Raw genomic sequence first — 26,756 nt, 5'->3', positions numbered from 1 at the left:
TTGCATTTTGATGTGTATCACCGTGCAATTTTTCTCCTTGTGCAGATTGCCAAATCGCCCTATCATCAACACACCTGTAGTGAGCACAGCCGTTCACAGTGATGGGGAGTTTCCTCCCAACCTGGTGGAAAAGCCTGTCATAGTGGAGTATGCCATGCTGGAAACAGAGGAGAGAACAAAGCCTGTCTGTGTCTTCTGGAATCACTCCATCACGTATGTCTCCTGCTTGCTTTAGGGCTGTGAGTGACACTGTCTGAGTAGCAGAAAACTCCTGCCTGGGAAGATAATTCTGCAGGAAACCTTGTCTTGGTCTGTCTGTTCAACTGACAACTGATTTTTTGTGGAATAGAGCCATGTAGTCATTTCCCACCAATCTGAGAAAAAGGAAAATAATTATCATAACTCCTCAAACAAAGGATTAGCCATGCGGTTTCTAAGAAACACAGATCTGTCATGTCTTTCTGCAGGGTTCATTTTCACCCAGAAACAATAAATCCCACAATTTCCTTGTATTTGTCCATGCTATTTGCCCACGGATGTATGTCTGGACAAACATAGTCCAACTCCAGTGTCTGAATTCATGGCTTGCCTGAGGTCTTTAAGTCAGGATTTTCAGGAGATGATTCAGTTCTTCCATGGGCTGAATCTTCTCCAGTGACTATGGACAGAGTGAATAGCAAACCTTGGTGCCTTAGCCAGGGCCAGTGCAAAAAATGACAAAACCAAATCTTCATTTTAGTGGAAATGGGGGCTGAGGTTTCTCAGATAAAACTGGGAGAAAAAATTATGAATTTCTGAATCACAAATTTTTGACTCAAAAGTCAACGCAAAGGCAGTTGCACTGGTAAGAAACAACTTTCATTTCACCAGCTATTGTGAATTTGCTTTCATTTGTTTTAGTGAAAAAATGGAGGGAGTGGAAATACCTTTTTTGGGACATTAGACCTCTTCAGTTTATGGAAAGCAATTGTAATGTAGAAGCAGAATATGAGAGAGTATTTGACTCTCTAGGAGGGAAGTGTTAGGAAAAAGATGAAATGTTCTGAGAATCATTCATTTAGGTCTTTTGTATTCAGTAAAGTTCAAGATAAAGACATCTTTTTCTTGAAAATGAGAAAAATTATATGAGCTGGAACTGTATATGCTGATGTTTCATTGGTTTTATGGCATTGTGGAAACAGCACAGTCATGTTGGAAATATTTCAAGAGTGTGGATAAAACAAAAGAAAATGTTTTGAGAGGTAACCACATTAATATGATGCTTTCACAATATCATAAGTATTACATATATATTGCAATTTCCAGCTACAAACCCAGGTACACAGTGAGAGGATGACATGGTCTGCCCAGGGCAAAAGGAATAGCTGTTACTTGTTTCCTAAAAAACCAAAAATTCTAGTAAACCTATGGAAAAATCCATTAAAAGGCAATATCCTGTGCTGGAAATAAAACAGCAAACAAACCTGGGGAATGTGTGCCTCCTAGTTAAGGCTTCAGGAGATTATATCATTTAAAGGATCGAAGATGCAACAGAAATCTCTTATCTTCACAGTAATAAACTCTTCTTTTGGCCACATGTGAAGTAGTGGTTTTGCTTGTATGCACTCTGTCAACCTGCTGATTGTGAGGGAATGGCAAGTCTTTTTTCATAAATTTTTAAACATTGTTTGAGCTTGAATAACTCATTAGCTCTAAAGTGATTCATGTGTTAGCTATTTGCTGGCAACTTCAGTGGCATTGTTATCTGTGTTACGTCTTCCTACAGCCACAATTGAAAAGCAGCTCTTACGTGGCGTGTAATAATGAAAGAGCTTTTAGAAAGAGAGTACTTTTTGAGAGGAAGTGATATTAAAATTTAACAAATATTTTATTGCTGAGTGAAAAAGAGGTCTTGTCATATTTAATTGAAAAATCTTTCAGTAACTGCAAGACTATTTTTATTATTCATTAACTTCAGAATAGAATAATTAATATTGATACAAAATAATTTCTGAAGTCACTGGATTTAACCATAACTGCACAGAGAAGAATTTTAAGGCAGCAGTTCCTTCCCATTGTTAATATAACAGATCTGGTATGAAATACTATTTATTAGAGAAGGTTTTAACCTTTTCTTGTGTACTTTTCAGAGGAACTGTATAATATCATATTATTGCTGAAACATATTTCACATGACTCAAAAACATGTGTCCCGCTACGGTTCTGGTATTATTTACCTTAGTTACAGACATTTTGTTCAGTGCAATCTCTTTCCCATATTGGTTGTGTGGTCACTGACCCAAAAGCACATTTTAAATTTTTTTTTTTTAAACTCAAAACATACTGTTATAGACCCACAAAATCTGGCCAGCTGTCTTATCAAAAACTACTTCAGCTGAAGGCCTTTTTACTTTCATAATACTCTTTCAGGCAGGTAACAGCTATAGATAATTCTGCCCTGGTACTTGCAGTCCTCTCTGGTTGTGCAGCACAAGCTGCCACAGAGGGCAGTGGAAGGTGAGGGGAGATTGGAGGATGGTGCTCAGAAATGCCTTTTTTCCCCACAGGATTGGTGGGACAGGTGCCTGGTCCTCCCGAGGGTGTGAGCTGTTTTCCAGAAACCACAGCCATATTGCTTGCCAGTGCAACCATATAACCAGCTTTGCTGTCCTCATGGACATTTCCAAACGAGAGGTGGGTGATGTCAGGCTCGTGATTTTTGGAGACTTTGGTTTTCAAGGGCTTTGGCTCAGAGCTTGAGCTTTGTGTGTGACCAGGGCATTGTCAGCAGATCAGTCCCAGTGTTAGGAGTGTGTTGCCCATGCCTGGCAGCACCTGCCCCTGGGTTTGCTGAAAGGACCTTCATGCTTGGTTGGTGCATCCTTTGGGTGCTGCCCATACATGCTCAACATGTTTAGCTGCTAAAGAGGTGGCATCACCCACTCCTGTTGGTCCCTGAGTAAATCTGTATGTCGGCTCAGTATAATGAAAACACTGGCATCCTGAGTAGTAGATTTGATTGGAGGAAAAGGAAGGGAAAACCCCCAGAGTTCCTGTCAATCTGTCTTTCTACAGAATGGGGAGGTGCTTCCTCTGAAGATCGTCACTTACACAACCGTATCCATCTCGCTGGCGGCTTTGCTGATCACCTTCATTTTGCTGGTGCTGATCCGCACACTGCGCTCCAACTTGCACAGTATCCACAAAAACCTGGTGGCTGCCCTCTTCTTTTCTGAGCTTGTCTTTCTTATTGGAATCAACCAGACTGAAAACCCGGTAAGACTTACTCTGTGTTCATTGCTAGAGTTGTTCTCAAGCTTTAAATCAGGGGGTTCATATTGCAGCTTTTACCTTCTCCCATCTGTTTCACTTTCTTCTCTTTTTGGCTTCTTTTTGGCTTCAACACTTACTTGAAAAACATCAGATTTTTAGTGTATTCATGTATGGTTGATAACATTAATAGCAATGGCAGGCAATAGGACTGTATCTTATCTTCAGAGAATATATGACAGCAGCCCTGTTGAAGGTTTATCCCAGGAACTGAACCTTAAATACTGATTTCTTCCTTCTTTCCATTAGTGTGTCTTTTGTCTTGCTTTGCCTGTTCAGTAGGAAGCTCTCCAGTTTCTCCTGCAGCAGGTACCTCCCAAGCCCAAATGGCTCCTGGTGTAGACTCACAGGTTGTCGGTGATGTGGTGCTGGTCAGGTGCTAATATGCACATTGTGCACCCACTGGCCATTCTGGAGAAGCCACTTACCAGGCATGGGACAGCTTGCTACATCCAAGATTCAGTAGGATACCTGTCAGTTTGCTTTGTGCCTTCCAGACACAGGGGTTGTTGGCTTCAGCCCATCATACCTGTTGACAAAACTTAGTGCAAGGATCTCCAGCATTGTGCATGTCAAGAAATGCAAGTTATGAATAGATTGAGTATGAGATAGATATAAGCCACACATGAAGTGTGTTCTGTACTTAAGACCTCATTGCTCTCTTAACCATGTGGCATTATATGTAGTCTTGCTGCTGTTCTTAGTAGCACCCATCCCAAAAGCCATGGCTGCCATTCAGACAGGTAAGAGACAGACAAGGGCTCCAGCACTGCCAAGCTGCACAGGCACCTGTGCCAAACAGGCTGGACACAGATGAGGGATGACATGCAACAAAATATATGTCCTTAATAGATAGGAAAAATATTCAAAATGTTACTTTAGGGATTATCTGAACACTGTGAAGAAAATTTATCTTCTAGAAATCCATTAATGTATATGTTTCAATCTAACATTTGAGAGGGAAGTACAGTGTTGAGATCAAAACAAAACAACAGCAATAAAAAAATCATGCTGATTTCACATTATCCAACCAGCAGAAATAGGAGAATACGCCTACATTCAGTGAATATCATCACCATCGTGGTAGAGACACCGTGGTGCCTAAACACACAGCCTCATTTGCTGTATAACTTAATCCTACACTGTCACTCTGGCTTCTAATATCCACTTGAGCTATAACATGCATTTTTAAAAGTATCTAACCTTGACTAATTTCAGTTTCCAGTAACTGAGTGCTGACAAGAACTTTTCCTAGTAAATTTGAGAAACCTCTCTTATAAAAATTGTCTTGCCAGGAAACCTCTATTTAATAGTATTTCTTTTGGAAAACTGTATAAAACTAAGCTGATGAAATTATTTAATTTCTAAGATCCAGGTTAATCTGTTGGGTTTTTTTCTGGCCTTCTTCTCCCAGTTTACCTTTTGAAAAACTGTGAATGCCAAACTGGATAAAGCTTTCCAGCTGGTTGCATCACTTCCAATTCTGTATACCAATATTCCCCTTTACCAGGAACTCAGGTCCTTTATCTGCTGCTGTGGTGAGCTCTTCTGCAGTGACCTGCCCTCTGGAATATGGTCTCATGTCATGTGTGAACTTGTGTTGTCTTTGTTTCATTATATAAATGTTTGCATACTAAAATAACTTTGCTGAAAGGAGCTCACCTTGCCAATTGATACACAGCACTCTATGTAACTTGACCTTTCCCATGCCTTGCTGAGCACACCACTCATTTTTCACTGCATTTCACTGGCAAGGGGTATTTTCAGTTCTCCAACATATCTGCTGAGGAGTTGGGGGCCAAGTCCACATCACTACAGAATTTTACCAAAAATTTTGCCATAAATGATGGCTCCTTATTTCCAGATTAATTTCATATATCATGAGGCACCAAGCAGAGGTTTATAAAAGTAGTAAAACAGTTCAATTTCATCAATACCACAAATCCTAATGGTTGTACTTGGTGAGATTGTTCTCTTTTACTCCATCTCATTTCCATGTTTTGGGGCTCATGGTGTGATCATGTCCTGTAGGGTTACCAGGACTCAGTGAAATACCCCAAACCTTTAAACCATTTACAAAGATCTTTAATTTATAGAATGTATTTCATACAGCATAAGGCTGCTCCTTACAGCCTACCCAGACAATTTGAGAAGGTAGGAGGGCTGTAAGCCATGTCTGCTTCAGACAATTATTCATCTGTCTGTATGGAATGAGAGTTGTCTAACGAGTCATGCACTGATGAACATAAAGAGGTAAAGAATGCTGGAGCACAAATAATGCTGTGCTGCTTGGCACCCAGCCTGGCTTTTATGGGTTTCTGTAAATTAACAGTCACATTTCTGGGTGAGGTTTTAATCTTTCCCTGGACTATTGATAGAAAGTGATTTATTTTCTTTCTTTTTTCTTACCTGAAAAAGGTAATGTTCAGGGCAGCGCTCTACTCATGAACATGTGAGAATAGGAACAAGAAAAGCATTACTTACATAGAGGGAAGAAAGATGGTTTATTTAGTGAGCCACATTTTCAATAACACGTGATGTTATAATAATGCTGATGTAGTAAGTGAATCCAGAAAGTTGGCAGTCTTTGTATGGTTCTTTTGCTCAGCAAAGAGGTTAAATGTACATTAAACAGGGAAATGTACATATCTGAGCATTACACCATGAAAAACCACTAAAAAGTCATGCCAAAGTCTGAAAGCAGGGTCAGTGCTGCACAGGAACAAAAGGTTGCAAAACACAATGTAAAACATTTTCAAACAAAAACTGAATGGTTGCACAAAGTTCTCTTAATTCAAGCTTATCAACAGATCCTTGGCAAAATTCTTTGGCTTCTGAAAGGACAAGGTTAATTACAAGACTGCAATTCAGGTGTCAGATGCTTGTGGTCATTCTTGTTTTCACTCATCAAACTGTTAAGTTGGGAGAGAAAATTGGTTAGGATATATTACAGAAGGGCAAGTATCTGAAGGTCAAAGGTTTCAAGGTGGCTATTTGATCACAAAGATGACTTCAGCTACCAGTGTGCCCATTGTAGCTGTTACTTTTAGTCTCACTGTGGACCTCGTCTCTGGTTTCAGCAGTCCTTAAATTTTGCTGCTCTCAGCCTGACAGAGCTTAGTGATCCACTTTACTTTAAAAAAGCAAAATCTCTCATGGTATGAGCAGGTCTTCTTAAACTCTGAAAAACTTAATTAAAGGCAGTATATTTGTTCTGCCAAAATCTTTTTATTACACTTGCCATTAGCTACGCGGGGGGAACGAGTGACTCACCAGGTTGTGATTCAGAAGAGCAATTCTAATTTCCTTGCCCTTTCCCTTCTGCAGTTTGTGTGTACTGTGATTGCCATCCTCCTGCATTATTTCTACATGAGCACCTTTGCCTGGATGTTTGTGGAGCAGCTCCACATCTACCGGATGCTGACTGAAGTGAGGAACATCAACTTCGGGCACATGCGGTTCTACTACGTTGTTGGCTGGGGCATTCCTGCCATCATAACAGGTACACTCAAGCACCCCAAAAAAGCTTTAGTTTCCCTGCCATCTTCACTGGCCAGGTTCAGGGAAGTTACCCCATGCCAGACAGCTATGGGAGTTTTCCTGAAGCAGGGCAGCACCAAGCCACGTCTAGCAGAAGTCAGCCTGAATTTGGCAGATCTGTGTACCAAATGTTTGTTGCCCTAGCTGAAGTGATACTGATGGTTGTCCAGCAACAGAAACATAATTGCACAGATTAGACCAGGACTTGATAACATTGCTTGGGAATACCAATATTTTTATTTGAACAACTTTGCCAATAGCTTTCCAAAATTTTCCTTCCCTGTGCTGGTACCTCCAGATATGGACACACGGTCTCTGAGGTAGCTGCGGTGGCTTCAGAAGCAATGCTGCCTGCCCACAGGACATTACTGCCCTTCACTGGACATTCCCACTGCCTACTGCCAACCAGCAGTAAATACTTCTGAAGGGAATTTCAGTGGCTCTGTTTTATTTGGCATAAAACCAAGCTTGGAATACTAAAGCTGCCTTTTACTTAATTTCAGATACAAAGGCTGTAACTTTCAGCTGAGGAAAAGTAATGAAAATCTGGAGGCAGTAATCTTTTAAACCAGTCCGGAGTGATCTACTGGAACACATCCATCTCCGCCCTCACCATGCCTATTTTTGCCACAGACATTTCCAGTGTTACCCTAGGCACACGGTGCTGTGTTAATTCAGGCAGACAGCTCCTCAGGAACTGTGCTTCATGGAACAGTTGGAGTGGGCATTTTTGGTTCAACTGTTTCAGCATGTATCTGTTGCCATATGGGAAATCACATCATAGGCAGGCAGTTAACTTTTTTCCAATTAGTTTTATTTTTACAGATAATATCATACTGTCAGCAATGGCAGAGCTTTAGATGTCTCTTAGATCAAACAAATGGCTATCACTCATGTACACTTGCAAAAATATTATGGAACAAGTTAGATTTAAAAATACATACTTGTTCTTTTTTCTGTGTGTTTTAAGAAGGTGTAATACAAAATCACAGGATAGGCTGGTATAGGTTAATTCTCTCTTCAGGGAGCTGGTAAGTTTTTCCATACACTTTGTGCCTAATAATTTCTACTTCTATCAGTTTATAGTAGAAAGCATAGCCCAGAGGGCTCTGCCATTTTAGACTACCCCAGACACTTAAAATAGAAATTGTCCTTGAACTTCTGAAGCATTTCAGACCTGTGTGACTTTTACCAGTGCATACAGGACTACTGCAGTATTTTCAGGAACACTGAAGTGCAATCAGATATTTGGTAGCATCATTTCTAGCTGAAAAGAAGTATCATTAAATAACAAAACTAATTAAATTTCAGAACTCATTATCTTTAGAAGAATTTTGTTGGAAGGAGTTTCTGCTTAAGGTTACTTTCCTGAAATCTAAATTCAGACCTCCTCAACAGCAGTATTATGCAATTTAAATAGCACAAGCATACCATTTTTACATTTTTCTACCTAGTCTCTGTGATATGGAACTATTTTACACTTTTGAAACTTTCCAGGTTGTGTCCTGCAATTCAATCCCCAAATCTACTGAATTTGCAGTTCTGTTTAAATGAAAAGGCAGATCTCTATTACTGAGAAAGTCAGGGAATTTTGTGAAATGAAAGATAAAGAAAACTAAGTCTTCATTTTGCCCTTCCAGGCTTATAAATCATCTTAGGAGAAAATTGTTTCATCATAAATAGCACAATGTAGGATTTCTTGCCTCTAGACAACTTGTTACTGTACATATTTTAATCGAGCTTCTTTATAAATTTTAATTTATAAACAGCAAAAAGGTTTCAACTTCATAACATGAATCCTAAACATTATTTAAATTGCTTTATGAGAGAAGGATTGTTTATTTTTCTTAGTTGTGGTATAGTCTAGATATGGGAAGAAATTTTAGTCTTGGGACATGTAGAGGACTTTTTTATTTTAAAGACAAATACCATTTCATCTTCATCATAACTATCCTGAGAGGGGGAAAACCCCTCCAAAACTACAGTAGCAGTGGCTTTTTGTATATTATTTTTTCTACTTTCTATGCTCAAACTGATATTCATTTCGAACTGGGACATAGTGGTCCTAAGGCATTTGTGATGGGACCAAGCTCCTTGAAGATGGGAACCTTGGCCTTTAGAGGGGGATAAAACTTAGTAAAATGTTTACTCCAATGGGCAAGAACCACATTTAATTACCACAGAGAAATGCAAAGTGCCATGAATAAGAATAGGATAGAAGTTGTGAGAAAGCTTACAGCCATCAAAACAGTGTGGATCTGGAATAGTCCTCCATTGGGAATGATAGTGGAACATTTTAAATCAGCTTTAAGCTTGCTCATTTTAAAGTGTAGTTTGATCCATCTTGGAGAGGGATTTTATGACTTCCTTGCCACAGGAGCAAAGGGCTGAATTTGGCAGTCAGCAAGACCCCCCCCAGTTCTGCCTGTCTCTGTGGCAGCACACTAACTGCTTGACATATGTGTGCAGTGACTGCTTTGCCATGGAGACTGCAGCCCTTGTGTTAAAACAGGTTCTTACAGAGCCCTAAAACCAATATCCCCCAGAAACTGGCTCTTTTTGAATCCTAAGCAAAGCAATTAATCAAGAGAGAATTGAGGCTGTCCCACAGCTGCCTGAGTCACACATGGCTGCTGAGCCCTCAAGAGCTCAGAAGGGTCCAAACATGCTTCTCCTGCAGCCCTTGGCACACTCCTGTGTGTGTGCTGGGGATGGGTGCTGGTCTCCACAGGACTCTTGGCCATAGGACCAGCCCCAGTTCCTGCAAATGTTAGCAAGGTATCACTCAGCTTGCACACTCAGTCTGTTAAGGGCAACCAGGCTGCAGCATTTAACTGATGTGCCAAAATATTTCTCAGCATTACATTGCATTGGCTTAATTCTGCCTTTGAGTAAAGTGTTATTTCACGTGTTGTTGACTGCAGTAATATTTGAATCATGTACCTGAAGACTGCAATTTTCCCCATTTGTTTAAGATGGAGAACTTCAGGGTAGGATTTTGAGAGTGAAAAAACGTTGCTGTCTGCCAATTACTCATAGAGCCGGAGTCCCATTAATGGGCAAATCCAGTCCTGGGAAACAGACTGTATCCATAGAATTACATCTGTATAAAACACTTTATGGTCCCTTAATCATTTATGGCTAATTCTTTCTGGATGGCAACTGCTGAAGGGGGTGGTGGAAGGGCCAATGGGAGCAGGAAGGGAGACTGGTCCTATCTCATTCCACATTTCAGTGAAAACAGATCCAATATCCACTGCTTTGCCAAATAGCCAGTTTAGTTTTCATAGACCATAGGCCTGTACCAGATGTGAATATTGGCTGTGGGCCAGTTCTAAGCAGCAAGAGTGAAATGCAGCTACCTTTCGCTTTCTCAGTGTCCTTTCATCAAAACATGCAGGCTTCAATTCAGAGAAAGATGACTCTAAATGCACAAGCCCTCCTTGCAGAGAGCAGCAGTGCCAGCAGCCTGGGCCCCTCTGGAGACAGGACAGATGCTCATGGCCCTGGGTGCCCCCATGCCCAGACAGCATGCTGCAGCCACCTGCCATATGCCACTGGCCACAGGGATCACTTTCTGTGCCCTGGAGAGGGGAGATCTCTGCAGACAGGGTACACCTGTCTCAAAGGGGGGAAAGGATCTTTGCACAGGAATTACAGGGCTCATTAAAAGAGCTTTAAACCAGGTTTGAAGGGGGAAAGGGATAAGGCCAAGCTCACTAGAGGCAACTGAGGGCAGAATGCCAGTGTTTGTGGGATAGCATGCTAGTGACTCCTTCCATCTGCCATCTCAGTGGAGGCTGGGGTTGGAGATCCATGTGGCAGCAAAGATGCAGGTGTGTCTGTGTTAGAAACCATTGGAATGGTTACCTTTGTTACGGGGCATTTTGACTGTCTAGAGCTTGATTTTGGTGAAAAAGAGTTGAGTGTTTATGGGTAAGAATCATCAGGAAGGACAAGACAGATACCATGGTGAGTCTATTATAGACCATCCAACCAGGATGAGGAGGCAGAGGTCTGTTGGAGGCCTAACTCTCAGAGTCTCTTGGGAAGCAGTCATGAAGGGCAAACAAGTCCAGGAAGGCTGAAGATTCCTCAAGCAGGAAGCCCTAAAGGCACGGGAGAAGCCGTGCTCCCCATGTGGTATAAGACAAACCAATGGTGAAGGCTAGCCTGGATGAAGAGGGAGCTTTAGCTGGAGCCAAGGGAAAAATGGAGGAAAAAGCAGGCAACTCAGGAGGACTAAAAGGATGTTGTGATCATCCTCCTATTACCAGCACTAGTGAAGCCACACTGTGAACCAGTTCAGTTTTGGGGCCCTCACTACAAGGAAGACATTGAGGCACTGGAGCAAGTCCAAGAGGAGCTGGTGAAGGGTCTGGAACACAAGTCTGATAAGGAGCAGCTGAGGGAACTGGGGGTGTTTAGCCCAGAGAAAAGAAGTCTCAGGGGACACCTTATGTGAAAGGTCTTTTCCAACCTAAACAATTCCATGACTCCATGATTTTGCAGGCCAAAGGCAAATTCCAGTCTATCACCATATGAGCAAGGTGTAGATCACCAAGTCAGACAGCACTGTAAATCAGCAGGTGAATGCTGGGCTCAGAGACCCCCTTGGAATTGGCCAGGTTTTGAAAAATAAAATAATAGAAGGTGTGGTTTTAACTCAATTGCCTTGGGGCATTAACTCCATTTCAGACAGTGCTGAAAGCAGGATGAGGCACCTGGGATGGCACTTCAAAATGAATCTCGCCCGAGCTCAAGCACTTAACTCCCATAAGTTCCCAGGTTCCTTTGTCTCTGATGTTATTTTAGTGACAGCAAGTTAAGAATGCACTTTTTTTTTTCATAGCATAGACATCTCCTCAGTTATGATTCATGTCATTCTGCTGCACAGGCTTATTGAAATTCCTCAACATGTCACTCACCCTCAAGGCTCACACTGTATGAGAATGACTATAAAACTGTGCTGAAACAGAATTAATTTGGGACTTGCATTTTTTGTCATTTTTATGTAGCTGAACTTTGTTCAAGTTGGCAAAACTCAGAGTATTGTTTGATATGAAGTAACCAGGATGAAGATTCTGATTTACAGAAGTTTTATTTCAATTTTTGCCTTCACAGAATTTCCTCTTGAATAAATTTTGCCATAGTAATTTTGTTTATTTGAAACTACATTTGGCTATAGGCAGTACCTTTCTAATTTACTTTTTCTCCACTTTGTGACACAGGGCTTGCTGTTGGTCTGGATCCACAAGGCTATGGGAATCCTGATTTCTGCTGGCTGTCTGTTCATGACACCCTGATCTGGAGTTTCGCTGGGCCCATCGTAATGGTTGTTGTTGTAAGTAGGGGGAGTTGGCATGCAGAACTGTCTCTTCCTTACTGCTACCTTTTCTCCTAAGTTTTGTCAAACAGTAGTCATGCAAAGCAACCATGTTTTTTACATTTAAAGCATATGTACTTTAGCTTGCATCTATTTCTTAAACAGATAGGACATGAGCTAAGCCCCTGGAAATCAGAGGGCTGCTTGCCCATACAAAGATTGCTTGTGGAGCAATGGCTGTATGGCCAGAAACCTATTTCTCATTTGCTTTGTTCCATTTTTGAAGGGTTGGTCTGTGAGATTAGTAAATAAATCAACAAAATGAGCCATAACAAGTCACTTCATCCAGAAGTCCTAAAGGAATATTAAATATTTCCACTTTTAGGAATTTAAAAGAATGGGCTGCTGTTTAACGTCTCCTTACAGCTTCTCCATCAAAGTAACACCAGAAGATAAATAGTCATGGTTTGATTCTTATCTTGAATGCCAAATGCAAGTTCTGGTCTCCTTGCCTCAAAAAGCAGACCTGGAAGCAGTGTAGGTTATGGTCACAAACCATCAGAGACATGGGAAAGCCCCCACTGGAGGACCAACAAGTGGAGTCTTATTAGAGAAATGAAAGCTGCAGAGAAGGGAGGAAGGAGGAGCCTGTAATGGTGTGTTGGCCTGGAGAAAATGGCTGTGGACCCAACCATTCAAAATCTTTCCCAACCCAAGCAGTACCAGGAAGTGGCAGATCTAGCAGAAACAGGACAAGCTGCATAATTTCTCCATAGCATTTTAAGTTAGAAATTCCTAGAAACAGGACAATGGCAGTGGTAAAACTCTACATGGTTTTGGAAAGTGAGTGATGAGACAAATTCTCAGCATTAATATTCACTACAAGTGAACAAGTACAAATGCACCAACAACCTAGTACCTCCCAGCTGACATGGAATCAGTGGAAACTGGAGGTTTATTCAGAGTAATTATCACTGTATGCTCTGCGAAAAAATATTCCTAAATTCTGGTTTGACCAACTGAAACAAGGTGCTGGGCTGAGGTGGACACTGATTTGGACAAGGACAACCATTCTTTCCCTCAAGCATCTTTGCATAGGGTTTTCTTACTGGGTTTCAAGTGCCAGGATGTCTTTGACTATGTTGCCTTGAAACAAGGTGAATCTTGGAATTTAGAGACCTGTAAGTTGAACAAGAAATATTCTTGGTGCCACAAATCATTTTAGGATAAAAATTGCATTGTTATTGAAGATAAAGCTGTAACAAATGTACAGAAAGAATCCATGCTGTTATTTCAACTTGTCTTTCAGATAAACACTGTCATTTTTATACTCGCAATGAAAGCATCATGCAGACGAAGGCAACGTTCATTTGAAAAAACAGGAGTCGTGTAAGTTTCAGTTCACAAACCTGTAGATGTTCTGACCAGAAAAAATAAAAGCCAGAATTGCCTAAAGTCAAGTTTTGGAGCAGGAAATAAAAATGGTTTTTTGGAGTAGAATGTTGGTAGAGGCGTTTGGAGCTGCTTCACCCCACCCTCTCTTGGAGTTCCCTTGGACATCCCGTAAAACTTCCACCATGGTGCTCTGCACCACCAAGCGTGGGCAGGAGAAGGGAGAAGGGAAAGATCTATCCTCCAGGTGGTGTCATTGCAGTCCTTCCAGATCTTTCATTATTGTCTCTTCTACACTGTCACTTCACCTCTGCCTATGGCATGTCCAGGACATGCCATCATTCTGGGTCTCCCTGTGCTTGTCCACAGCTCAGGAGGGTTTCCCCTCTCAAGTGTCTGGTTACCAGCTGTGTCGTGGCAGAGACCCACTGACATTCCCTTGCTGAGGGCAGCCTTCCTGCATCCCATGCTCAGTGGGATGAGCAGCATTGCAAGTTGCAGCCCGCCACCTTCCTGAGCTGTTGTGACAGCCTGTTCTCATTAACATCTGTTTTGCCCAAAGCTCAGAATTTACCTGTGAACTCGAATGTGATTAGCTAGCAGCAGTACAGCCCCTTGGTTTTGATTTTTTTTTTCCAATGAGGTAGCTGTATGAGATATCAAATGGCTGCTTTCACTTTTGTTTTTCAGCTCTGGCTGTAGGGTACTGTGTACACACTGGCATGGCTTTTCCACTCCTGGTGTCCCTGGAGCTAGACTTTGTGGTTCTCTGAACCCTAACCCTAACACTACTTTTAATGAAAACTAGAATCTGAGAGTGAGTTCTCTGGCAACATGGGTGGCCCAGTTAATAGCAGTGTAGAAGGAGCAATGTTGGTGCAGTGCCATGCTCCCCTTGGCATGCCCCTTCCAGCCCCACTTTCCATGCAGCTATTGGCTTTGTGCACTCTGAACCCTGACCCCAGTAGTGTCTGGGTGTTGAGGATGAGGTCTAAATCTCCCTAAACCAAGGAGTATAACTGCTACCTAAGGCAGCAATTTTACCCATAATATAAAACTTTTACCACTGGATTTGTTTCTGTCTTTTGAAAAGTGTCTGTGGAAATTGTATTTTTAAGCAAACAAAATTTCACTGAGTGCCCTCAATCCAAAACCTTGAGTAGTAACGTTGGGAAGGAATGTGAGAGTGAAGGTGACAAACTGAAATGAGATGGACATGGCCATTTACTGCCCAGACGTGTTCCTCGGAGTCATCAAGGCTGAACAGCATGGGCTTGTAAAACAGTCAGATTTGTTTGAAGAAAGTCTTGGAAATGAACTTGGAAATAAATCACCCTTTTAAACATGATCATGCTAAGCTGTAGAGTGTTGCTGTGAGAGAGTTTGGAAAGTTGTGGAAACTGGAAGTTGGTGAACACTGCCCTAATTTTCCCAAAGAGCTTTTCCAGTTGCCAAATTGTTGGGCACATACCACCATCCATGGGGAGAAGTTGGGCTGTTCTCTTGTATCCCACCACACTGCAAATGTCCATCTGTGTTTGCTTTACAGCCCTGTGCTGAGGACAGCATTCCTGCTCCTGCTGCTCATCAGTGCCACGTGGCTGCTGGGGCTCATGGCAGTCAACAGTGATGTCATGACCTTTCACTATCTCTTTGCTATTTTCAGCTGCCTGCAGGTAAGTTGGGTAGCATCTTGTGTGTGGTAGACCTTGATGAGTACACTTCTACACCCAGACCTCCAAAAACCTGCTCAGCATGAGCTAACTTAAGCAAAACAGAGATCTCAAGGCAATTTTTGCTTTCTCTTCTCAAGGAGAGGGTTCTTTTCACCAAAACTATAATTTTGAGTAATTATGTCTCTCACTGTTAGTCATTCTCAAGGTAAGTGCACTACCATAGTAACCTGTGGACAGTAGGCAGGTATACCTCTGTCATTCTAGAGACAAATTCTTTGTTACTGTGTTCTGTGTGCTCATTGTTAAGTCATCCTGTTGCTATTGCAAATGAGAGACTGCTATATTTCACCCAGAGTCAATGGCTCCAAGTTAAAGGCTTCCACAAATTAAGTTACTGTTTAAAGAAATGAGACAAATAAGAATTTTCAAATACAATATGAGTTGTATTATGGGTTTCCTGGGTTGCCTGTCCCAGTTTACACAATTGCTGATTAAAGACACAAAAAATAGTTATTTGTAGGAGACCTGGCATGGAGGGTAGTGACAGAGCTTCATGTGGTCACAATTTGAATGTGACCTAGGATGACAGTAACTGCCCTAGCAGGTGCCTGCAATACTAAAACAGCTACTGCAGGACACTCAGCTGCAGCACAACAGCCACAACTTGCAGCCACAGAGAAAACAAAGTCTGATGGGTCCCCTTTGGAGACAGCTGTCAGTGCCCTGGAAGCACAGAAGATAGGTCAGCCTGGAGCAAGGTTATTTTGCCACTGCAACTAGTGTGCTCTGTAATAAATGCACATACTCAGGCTATAAAACCAGGCTTCCACAAATCTAAAATAAAACTAAATTAAACATAAACCTGATGAAAAGGACAAAGGTCAGCAGCCAGAATTCTCCAAACTTGCCCAGAGAGGCACAGTGGTACGTGCCTTCTTTGAACTTTTGTTTTTAAAGAGACATTTTGTGAATTTTATTAATGAATAATCCCAAAGTGCTAGTGCCAGCTAAGATCACATTTGATTGAATGTTAAGAAAGTGAGCTTGAAGTTTAAAGTTACTCTAAGTCAATTGCTTTGGCTGAAATCATGAAATTCAGGCTTCTTATGATGTTGGTACAGCTGCAACTTCATGAGTATTGACTTTTCTACACTGTGTGTCCAACCAAAGTTGATAACAATTTGGCGGCTGCATTAATTCCCTCAGAGCAAGAACATCTGAAGGCACACACATGTGTGTGCCCTGCCCCCAGCAAAAGCTGTTAATGTGTGTTCCTGGCAGCCAATAACTGCCCAGCCCTGGGGACTTTAGTGGTTTTCCCACCAGAGGTATTACTTAACCAAGCAACTTAGGTGACAGAAGTTGGGACCTCTCTGCTCCCAGTACCTCTTCACATCTCACAAGGCTTTCTAAAATTCTCTTAGACTCAGTGTTAAGGGCTCCTTTCACAGAAGTTGCCTAGTTCCAGAGGCTTTCACTAAAGGCTGTAATATTTTTCATGTGCTGCTGTTGATTTTTTCTCATCATCTGTGTAAAAGCTCCAAAATCCCAAATTCTAAAATCTCTGCAATTTTCCAGTGGGACATTGAGGCTCCCTTTGGATTTCTTCCCAAATCAAGCTCTGCTCTGTAAATTCTGGAGAAATGCATATTTTTATATATTTTCCCAGGCCTTTAATGCACATTTGAACTTGGAATCAAATTATGAAGAAATGCTAGGAGATCAGTCAATGTCATTTCAGTCAAGAAAGAAAATAGTTACTGCTTTTGAAATACACTGTCATGGACTACAAACTAGAATTCAGGGGTTGTTTCAAAATGGGTGTTCTCTAATATCTATATTTGCAATATGGTAGTAGTGAAGCATTTACATTTTCCTCTCTCTAAAATTATCCAGGGGCTGTTCATTTTCTTCTTCCACTGCGTATTTAACAAAGAAGTGAGAAAGCACTTGAAGAACACTTTAACTGGAAAGAAACCTCTTCCAGATGATTCCACTGCAACAAGAGCTACATTGTTAACAGTAAGAAAAAAAACATTGGGAGAACAAAAACATCCTCTTGCTGGCAGAAGTTACCTAAAATAAACTTATAGGTGGCTTATCTGTAATTAAGTGAACTGAATGATTGCTTTCAGTGACTTGTACAAAGACTACTGATGGCTTCTCTCAAAAGTTTTTATTATTATTTTAATTGAAACCTTCAAGAGAAAATAATTCTTTTCCCTGGCATCAAAACCCATTTGGTTCTTTGAAACTTAATACATTTGTGGGTAACATGAGCTTCTGGAAGGATCATTCACTGTGGCTTTATGTCTTTTTTTTCCCTTTCAGCGATCTCTGAACTGTAACAATACGTACATAGAAGAGCCAAACATGTATCGCACAACGATGGGGGAATCCACTGTCTCCCTAGAGAGCACCGTCAGGTCAGCCAAGAGCCACAATAGCTACCTTGCTTATATTCTCAGGTAATCTGGTGGCAGGTGCATGGCTTTCAGGTGCTTGCCTTTCCTTTTTTATTGCTGTTGTGGAAACCAGAGCTTTAGTTCAAATGCTACTTGGTTTATGTCTTAACAGTTCTGTTTCGTGTGACTGTTGTTCTCCTTGGTGCATTTTCTGTTGCATGTGTCTTTGGGGCAGGGTTCCAGCAGTGCAGTGGTTAACCTAAGAGTGATGTTACCTATATGGGCCCTGCTGCTTGCCTGTTATAATTCAGATGTGTCTCAAGGAGCACAGTTTAGCTTTGGGCTTTTTCAGAGTGTGATTCATGTGGCACAAGGCAGATAGTCACATCAGGATAACCTCTGTCTCACCGTAAAGTGACTGTGCAGCAGCAGCTGTCTGTATGTCTGCCTTGTTGTTAAAAACAACAAAGTGACCAAGAAGGTTGTTTTTCTCTATTTTTCTTCTCAAAGGGATGAGGCTGCTCATAAACTCAGTGGATCCTCAAGTCAAGCAAGGGCTGGTCAGACCGAAGCAGATTCCTCCATTTTTCATAGGAATCCATCCAAATCCAATGGTAAGAATAATTTCTGAATGCTTTGACCCATTTGTGCACCTTCTTCTCATCACTTTCTTTGAAGTCTTCTGTAACAGAAAGAATAGTTGAAATAATTAGATGGTCTCATTCTCATTATGCTATTGGCAAAACACGCTGTGCAGTGGTTCCCTTACAAGGAAATCCTGGAATGAAAGTATCATATTGCTGCTGCTTGTGATGGTTTAATTTCTATCTGATGCTGCACCAGCTGTTGACAGTTTATGTCAGAGAGCATAAATTGTCAACAGCATTCTTTCTTTCTCACAAATTATTCACTGTTGCACTTGATGTTTAGTTGGAGAAATTTTAATGTTTGAGACCTTGAGGCAATATTCTCCTTTACTGCTCTGTGGTTTGTACAAAAAAAATGAGAATGATTTCCTTTCATTTTGGTCTTGACATTCAATTTTTTTTCCTTGTAGCAGTTTTTAAGTTAAGTTCATTTCAGATTCTTGGTATTTCTAGATATCTTGTTTTTCCTGTGTGTTGTGTTCAATGAGATCCAATAGAGTTACTGTTCTGTATGTTAAATAGGGAAAAATATGTTCCCACTCTGTTCTGCACATCCTGTACATGTAAAAGGTCCTGCCCACTAGCTGAGCTGAGTGGTTGTGCTTCCCAGTGGTTGTGCTGCAGTCCTTCTGAGTTTATCCTATGTATTACAGATGTAAGAGCTCATTCCTGTCATGGCCTGGACCAATGCCTGTCTTTCCTTTCTCTTGTGCATTTGTCAGGTAGATTTGTTGAACTCCCATTTACACTGTCACTCCTGTGTTTCCCATGCACATTTGCAGAGCACGACTCAGACTCTGACAGCGAGCTGTCCCTCGATGAACACAGCAGCTCTTACGCCTCTTCCCATTCATCCGACAGCGAGGAGGATGGGCTCGAGACAGAGAAGAAGTGGAACACATCTACTTCCAAAAACAATGAACATGGCCCACTCCACAGCACACCCAAAGGTACCCCCAGTGCGAGGGGAGGGCAGTGGTGCTCTAAAATAGCTTTAGATTAGATGGGATAAATTTGTCACACTACCATGTGACTGAGGCAGCATCTCTACCTGTGTCCCTTGCTTCTATAGAGATCCTTGTTTCCAGCTTAGAGACCTTTCTTCTTCCAAAGCCTTGTTCACAGGGGTGACTGAGTACAGAATCACACAGAATTGCACGGAATGCTGAGTGCCTTAAGGCAGGCAGCTTTGCAGGCAGGTCCCCAAAGCACTTGGACAAGGCATTACCAAGCCAGCAAAATCTCATATGAAAAAGAGAAGAAGCCACTTTTTTTGAGGGCAGGGGGAAGAAATGCCTGCCTCTCCTCATGCAATAAAGGCATTGGCGTTGGGGAGGTCCTGGACCTAAAGAGTTGGCAATCACTGACCATTAATATAATTTCTGTGGGTCAGGGTGCAGGCTTTTCTAAACATAGTTGGTCCTCTCCTAATGAAAGGCAACTTTGAATGACAAACATCCAGGCTGTGTGCTGTGGAACTTCAGAGATACAGCACAGGGTGCCTGGGGTGCCCTCAGCCTTCAGAAACTAACCTCTCCAAGGAGGGATCTCTGACCCTGGAGAGCTGAGAGGGTGGGTTTGCCTTACACTTCTCCATAATTGAGCTGGCAACCTCACTCTGAGAAGGGTTTGCCATCCTACCAGGTGATTTTTGGGGATTTAATGCACCCCGAGAGCAGTGCAGTCCATCAAGGACTGACTGAAAGATTGCTCTGGTTTGATACACAGCCCCTCTCCAGCCACAGAGCTCAGGCAGTGGTTGAGAGAAGATATCAAAAGTGTTTTTTGAGCTAGTGTTTTTTTGCATTGCAGTTGATACCCTTCCCAATCATGTGAAACCCTATTGGCCCACAGAGTGCGTAACAGCCAGCGATGGCGAGGACCCCGGTAGGAAACAAAAACTCAAAGTAGAGACCAAGGTCAACGTAGAGCTTCACAGGGAAAACCAGGTGAACCACAGCAATGAAGCACCCCAGGACAAGGAGAACGAAGGGCAGCAGAAGGAGAACAGACCTCTGGCCCACCAGAATAACCAGCAGCCGGAACAGAGGAAAGGTAGCACAGCCAACCCAGCCTCACAGTTGGATTGGAAGACTGGGGGGTTAATGAGCATTAATTAGTTTGAAATGTAGCTCTGTCAGGGAAAAATACTTTCCAAATGGCTCCAACGTGTGTAGCCAGATACACCATGTAGTAGGTAGTTGCTGTAGTCTAATCTGTTGCTTATGAAATGAAGTGCCAATTTAGAACTCTTAGTAAGAAATAGAGACTGTAACATCAAGCTTAGCTTGATAAATTAAAAATTATACTGATACACTTTAAAAAATTGTATTATTTCCTCTTTTCCTTCACAGGCATCTTAAAAAATAAAGTTACTTACCCTCCCCCACTGGTGGATAAGAATATGAAGAATCGTTTGCGGGAGAAGCTGTCGGATTACAATCAGAGCACAGTTTCATCCAGGACTACTTCCCTAGGGACCAATGAGGGGCTCCGCTCTCCTTCGGACTCAGGGGTAACAGTGAAAAATGTTCGGAGGGAGCAGTCTCGAGATCAGCTCAACGGCATGGCCATGAGCCTCCACGTGGCAGCAGGACATGCTGACACCTCAGACTCAGAGTAAGTGCCACGTCAGGATGCCCTGGCTGACCTCCTATGACCTCCCCCTTCACCTTCCAACCCCAGACTCACACATGAACAAAACTGTCTCTGGTGACTGGCCAGAGTCCTTCGCCAGTGACTGTCTTGATGGTTTGCCCATACCATGTCCCCAGGCCATGAGGTTTCAGTCATGAGAAGGCCAAAACAGGTATCATGGGCAAGGTGCTGTGACAGACACCTGCTACTGGGTCACCCTGGCATGCTCTGAACTGGCAGGCTGATGTGGTACTGGCACACTTGGACAGAAGCAGCCTTGCTCTAATCCTGCCACCCTGCCAGAATTGGGTGGGGAAAGGCACAAGGCTGTGGGGGCATGGTGTGAGCATCCATCTGGGCAGAGGGAAACAATGGCTGAGGCAGGAGACCCCAAGGCTGGAGAGAACACCAAGCTACTGATCCTAAATTACCAGGCGTGTGATTCCTGCCGGCTGCATGGCAATCAGGGTGTGAATTTACCACTGTAAACTAAATCAAATATAAACAGAAGGCTGAGCAAGCTCTCAGCCAAAGGGAATGCTCAGAAACCTCTTTACTCATCATAATTCTTGTGTTTCAAATTATGACAACAGCCATGTGTAAAGTCTCTGCAGGCATTTTATGCAGATAGTCTCATTTTTTATTAACATGAATAATAGTCTTATTCTTTCACCAAACCAAAAGAAAATTTCTCACCCAGCTTTAACTCTGGCACTGTCCCACCAGGCTTTAAATACCCCTGTTGTCTGGTGCACAGACCATTCCCACCTCACTATAAAAGCACATCTTTGGATTGCTGGGAGTTGGCTGATGAAATAGGTCCTAATTAGCCAGGAAACATGGATGTTTTGAATAAGCCATAACTGAATAAGCTGCTACCAGGTAACACAGTCATTACTGGACAATAACTCACCAGCTTGTACTAAGCAACTCTGTTATCTCCAGAGCTTTGGCATAATGGAAAGCTCTGCTGTTGGCAGCAGATTGCATGAATCCATCTGATACACCAGGCTTCTAGCAGCTTGTAAGATCTGTGTGTGAACCTTGTATCCTCAGCAAAGCATTAGACAAATGCAAGCCCTATGTCGAAGTTCACTAAAGCATTTCTGTTGTGTACTGCCTGAAATTGTTTCTCCCAGCTAGTCTTTCCCTTCAAGACAGCATCTCCCTTGCAAGCATGGTAACTTCACAGAGCACCAGCTCTTACTAAGAAGGATTAGCTGGGTTTGGGTGGAGTGGTTTGCCTGTGCCTGTTTAACCCTAAGCCTGCATGATCACTTCTCTCACTAACAGCGGCAGTAATGAAACTTCAATTTGAACCATCAGGAAATTGTGATCGCCTCTGCACGGTTCCAACCCCTCGCCGCGCTGCCGCTTCGGACTCCATCAGAGTGGCCACGCGGTGAGGAGGATGAGGTGGGCATCCATTCCCACATGGCTTCACCTTCTGGCAGGATCTTGACTGCTCCTGGCACAGACACAGTGCCCGGCTGCCCTGGCAATAAGGGCTCTGTGTGGTACGCGCCTCCCACAGGAACCCACGCTGAAAACGTGGAAATGGAAACGGGGGGCACTGTGATGGACAGATACCTGTGCACGGTGCAGGCAGTGCTGCAGGACTTGCTTGTTACAGGGGAGAACCAAGGAAGAACACATTGCTTCCTAGTGGACCTACAATAAGCCTGAAGACAAGCACTAGGAGGTGTCTCTTGTGGAGTTTTGATGGCTACAGAGTGAACCCTTGAGGTTGCTGAGCTCTAGGGAGGAAAATTGCAACAAGTGTCCTTTGGTTTTATGCCAGCATCTCTGTCCACCCCTCTATGGACACGTCGTCTTAAGAAAAAAAATCCTTTATATATATATATAAAAAGTGTAGATACTTTTATATATTTTGTATGGTGTTGCTAAAGAAAAAGCTCCTTTGTATATTTTACATTTATACTGATCTTCTTAATTTGATAATAGGAAATCAATTTAAAAGATGTTTTGATATTTTTATATGAACATTGCACAATTTTACTTGAATTTGGCGTTTGATAAGTAACTGAGGTTTGCATGGAAGCCACCTTCAGACACAATGCAGATTTCAAAGTAATACAGTAAAGACTACATCAAAATCCATTACTATAACTTATAAGTTTTGTTAACAGATTTTAGAACACTTTGAGGGTATAGTATGCTTTTCTCATATCCTCTTCTAAAACCCACAAAAATTTCTTTTTTTTCATTTTTTGGTATTTTGATCTCTTCTCACAAGTGCATTGAAGTGTTCAGGAACTGAACTTCAGGTCTACACATATTTTTGTGTAAAGGTTCAACACAGTCCTTGTCTGGAAGAAGTCAAATCAGTATTTCCCTTACTAAGAAAAAGAAAATAATTGTTGTGATTGTATGGCTGTGCAACAAACCAGCACTCTGCATGTCCCAAGGAGAGGGCCCTCCTCCCATGGGTCAAGTTCTGCCTCAGGTGCAATATTTTTTTCCTCTTTCATGCTCACTGGATTCAGCACATCGCCAATCAAAGCAGAAATACAAGACTTAAAAGATGTCCAGATTTGTCTGCCCAGCTCTTTGACAAAGCCCTGGCTTTCTTGATATTTCAGAAAGCTCATGGAAGGCTTAAGGTTTCATGTTTCCCACAAAATGGGCTGGTTTCACAGGCATAGGAAGGTTAAGTGTGACCTGTCTGCTGTCTTCACCTTCCTGCAATGTTTACAGAAAGAGGAAAAGTAAGATGTGAAAAAGTTTTCATCCAACAGTGTGAGGCAGAGCTCAGCCAGTGGCTCCCATGGTGGGAATACAAGGATGACAATGGTGTGCCTGTGCCTGCTCTCTGCCAGCAAGGCTCTCAGGAGCTCCTTGCTCACCACAGCAGCCCTTTTGGGAAAATACTGGCTATTGTTTGTGCAAGTGTGTGTGAAAGAGAAGAAACAGAAAATGGGGCTAAATAAAATGCAGGAGTTGAGGAGAAGATGAGAAACTGTATACTGTAATCTGGGTTTCATTATATTCCTATGCATTCTCAAAGTATCAAGGAGGCCTTTGGAAGGGAAGAGGGAGGAAAGATGCAGTTCCTTTAAAAATTATGCAACATCCTGTGTGACATTTTCTGACAGAAAAAAAAAATTGAATGTTTTAAGGGTCTGGCACTTGGCTGTGTGCTCAGGCATTGTGTATAACCCATGCTAGTTGTTCTTACATCTGTGTATGTATATTTTGTCCCAGTAGGTGTAGGTAGTTTTTATTTTGATCAGAATTGTCGCAGTAAATGAGGGTCAGTTGAATTAATGACAAAAAAATTAAAACCTATTTTTATGACTTTTTAAAAGCTTTATGGCAGATTAGACACTGGAAGTTTGTTGTTTTTTTTTTTAACAAATGTATATTTATTAATGTGCAGAACACTGGAATTGCAGCACAGATGAAAGGAGAATTTACAATAAATTAAGACTTTTTTTTGAACTTGTATTCTTCCTCTGGTGGTTTATTTCTAAGTGCAGCACAAATAATGAGGGTCCAAATGTCATTTCCTGGGGATTAGCAGGAACCTCCAGGTACCTCTCTGAGCAGAGGCTGTACAGCACCAAGCAGCCAATGCACAGCCCCTTGCAGCCCAGGGCCCCGTGCTGGCACAGGATGCCTCAGTGTGCATTCCATTCCAGCCCAAACTGCAGAATCTATCAGTCCTGGGAAATGGTCCATGGAAGAGAAATGCCCTCTGCCAACCCAGAGCAAAGCAGATGACCAGGAAAGCATCAGATTTAGAAAAGGACTGTGAGAGCAGCTCGAGGGGAGTGGCAGCCAGCCCAGCCCAGGACAGCCTGCAGTGAGTGACAAGGGCCTTTTGGACAGTCTGGGCTCCATCCTTGGCTCTCCCAGTCCATGGTCCTGCTCACCCAGTCCTTTCCAGGCTGCTGTGTAGTCCTCATTCATGCATCTCACAAGGCCCAGCAGTGACCTGCACGTCTTGTCAGCTTTCTGGAAATAAAAGTATTTCTCAGTGTCAACTAGCCAGGTGGAAAGAGCCTGGCTTCTGACTTAGGAGCAAAATCAAATCTTCAGGATCTTCAGTTTGGAAACAGCTCTGCCAAAATTTGCCACTAAACAAACTCAAGTAGTTATCCCAAAGGGAAACTGTTTTTAATTTCATTGTACAAGTGCATTATTTGGTGGAAAACTTGAGTTTTTTCTCAAGTATTAGTTCACCATTCTGTGAAGAAGCAGAAATAAGCCTCCGGCTTTCACATAAACAGGTTAGTGAAGGGAGAGGCCAGCCTGTGATCCTGTCTCCAGCAGTGACCTACAGCATATGTTTAGGAAAAGAGGATTATCAGACACACATTACGTGGCAAGGTGGCCCCTGCAGGGTCCACAGCCCCAGCTCTCTGCAGCTCTGGCCTTCCCAGAGGGAGGGGTTGTGCTTGTCTCCAGCATTCCATCTATTTCCTTCAGACATCTCTCATGTTGTTTTGGATCCATTTAAACTTCTAGTACACAGCAGGCTGCCTGATTCAGTCACAAGCAGCAAGAAAAATTTCTTCCTTCATCTTCATTGCTGTCCCCCACACCTTTGCTGCTTGCAGCAGGAGAGGCAATGATAATCATCTCTCACCTTGTCCAGGTCAAAGAGAGAGACAGGCTCTGTCCTAGAGCACTTGAGTAATCTCTTTCCAGCTGGGCAGCTTGGATCTCTGTTCCATGTGCAGAAACACTGCTGTACCTTTTACCCTTCCTTCTTGCCCTTCTTCAACCCATTACCAGGTCAACTACAGCCCTTTTGGTGGTGGCAGGGAGAGGAGAGACCAGAGCAGTCCACAAAATACTAGCAGTAGGCCTGCCAACACCCCCCCCCCAAAAAAGGAAATTATTTAAGAAGTCTCCATTTCATTCACTTTTCCTCTCCTAATCTTTACAATGATATTTGGCTTAAGCAAATGGTAGCAAAAAATTCCATGAGTTGCACCACTGGCAGCAGCATGGCATGGTAAGGCTGCAGTAACACAAGCAGTCATGTAGCCCAGCCTCTTCAACAATATACTCAAATATCTTCAAATATACTCAGGGATCTGTCTAAAATCCTAAACAATAATTCCAGTCGAATTGCCTGCAGTAGCATTTTTGAGGATGATGAGTTTTTTTGTCTGAATCCTTATGCCATGCTCAGCTGCAGAGGATGCTCCTGCCAAGGTCTGGGGGATCACAGAAGGAGATCCCCAGCAGCCCTGGTGAGATATCACCACTGCCCACACCAGCACCACCTGCAGCTCCAGGAGCAGCCTGGGATGAATTTGGGCCTCACAGCCTCCTCTGCAGAGGTTCTGCCCTGCCTTTATGTCCTGTTCACACATGTGCAACTCACTTCTCCTCCCTAAAAGAAGCAATTTGTACTGGACTCATTTTCCATTTTAGTCTATTGATTTTTGGATCCATCTTCCAGTTTCTCATGCTCATTCTGGATTTTAGTCCTGTCCATGAGGATGCCTGGAGGCAGCATCTGCAACCTTTACAAGCTACCTTTTGTTTTATCATTCAAACTATGAATGAAAATATCAAATAAAACTAAGCCCAAGAGGGCTTTTGTAACACTTCTTGCCAAGCAAGTTTTTCACCTATCTCATATTGATTAACATCAGCTGCCCTGACAGTGTTTTGTGTATGAGAATAAAGTGTAGGGCAGTATCATTTACTGAGACATGTTCCATCTGCTGCTGCTGCTCCTTTATCCACTGTGCCAGGCACTGTATCAAAGAAAATCAGATTAATCTGAGTGTGTGTGGCAAAGAGACCGTGTTAATTCATGATTGTCTCCTAAATACTTCAAAGC

General features: G+C 42.5%; 1 protein-coding gene across 1 annotated transcript in view; it reads left to right on the top strand.

Annotated features, from left to right (window-relative positions):
• CELSR1 (cadherin EGF LAG seven-pass G-type receptor 1) overlaps nucleotides 1–24,394 on the top strand; it is a 163,321-nt gene extending 138,927 nt beyond the window's left edge. The window contains 14 exon segments of the mRNA XM_036401298.2: nucleotides 46–213; nucleotides 2,547–2,673; nucleotides 3,055–3,255; nucleotides 6,637–6,811; nucleotides 12,081–12,193; nucleotides 13,485–13,564; nucleotides 15,117–15,243; nucleotides 17,140–17,265; nucleotides 17,575–17,711; nucleotides 18,159–18,262; nucleotides 19,078–19,245; nucleotides 20,108–20,350; nucleotides 20,650–20,914; nucleotides 22,226–24,394. Of these exon segments, the coding sequence (XP_036257191.1) occupies nucleotides 46–213; nucleotides 2,547–2,673; nucleotides 3,055–3,255; nucleotides 6,637–6,811; nucleotides 12,081–12,193; nucleotides 13,485–13,564; nucleotides 15,117–15,243; nucleotides 17,140–17,265; nucleotides 17,575–17,711; nucleotides 18,159–18,262; nucleotides 19,078–19,245; nucleotides 20,108–20,350; nucleotides 20,650–20,914; nucleotides 22,226–22,250 (2,059 nt within the window). The 3' untranslated portion in view covers nucleotides 22,251–24,394.
• Nucleotides 24,395–26,756: the final 2,362 nt, after the last annotated feature.

This window comes from Molothrus ater, chromosome 5 (assembly GCF_012460135.2).
Source record: "Molothrus ater isolate BHLD 08-10-18 breed brown headed cowbird chromosome 5, BPBGC_Mater_1.1, whole genome shotgun sequence".
Taxonomy (NCBI): Eukaryota; Metazoa; Chordata; class Aves; order Passeriformes; family Icteridae; genus Molothrus; species Molothrus ater.
This window is presented reverse-complemented; position numbering and strand designations above follow the sequence as displayed.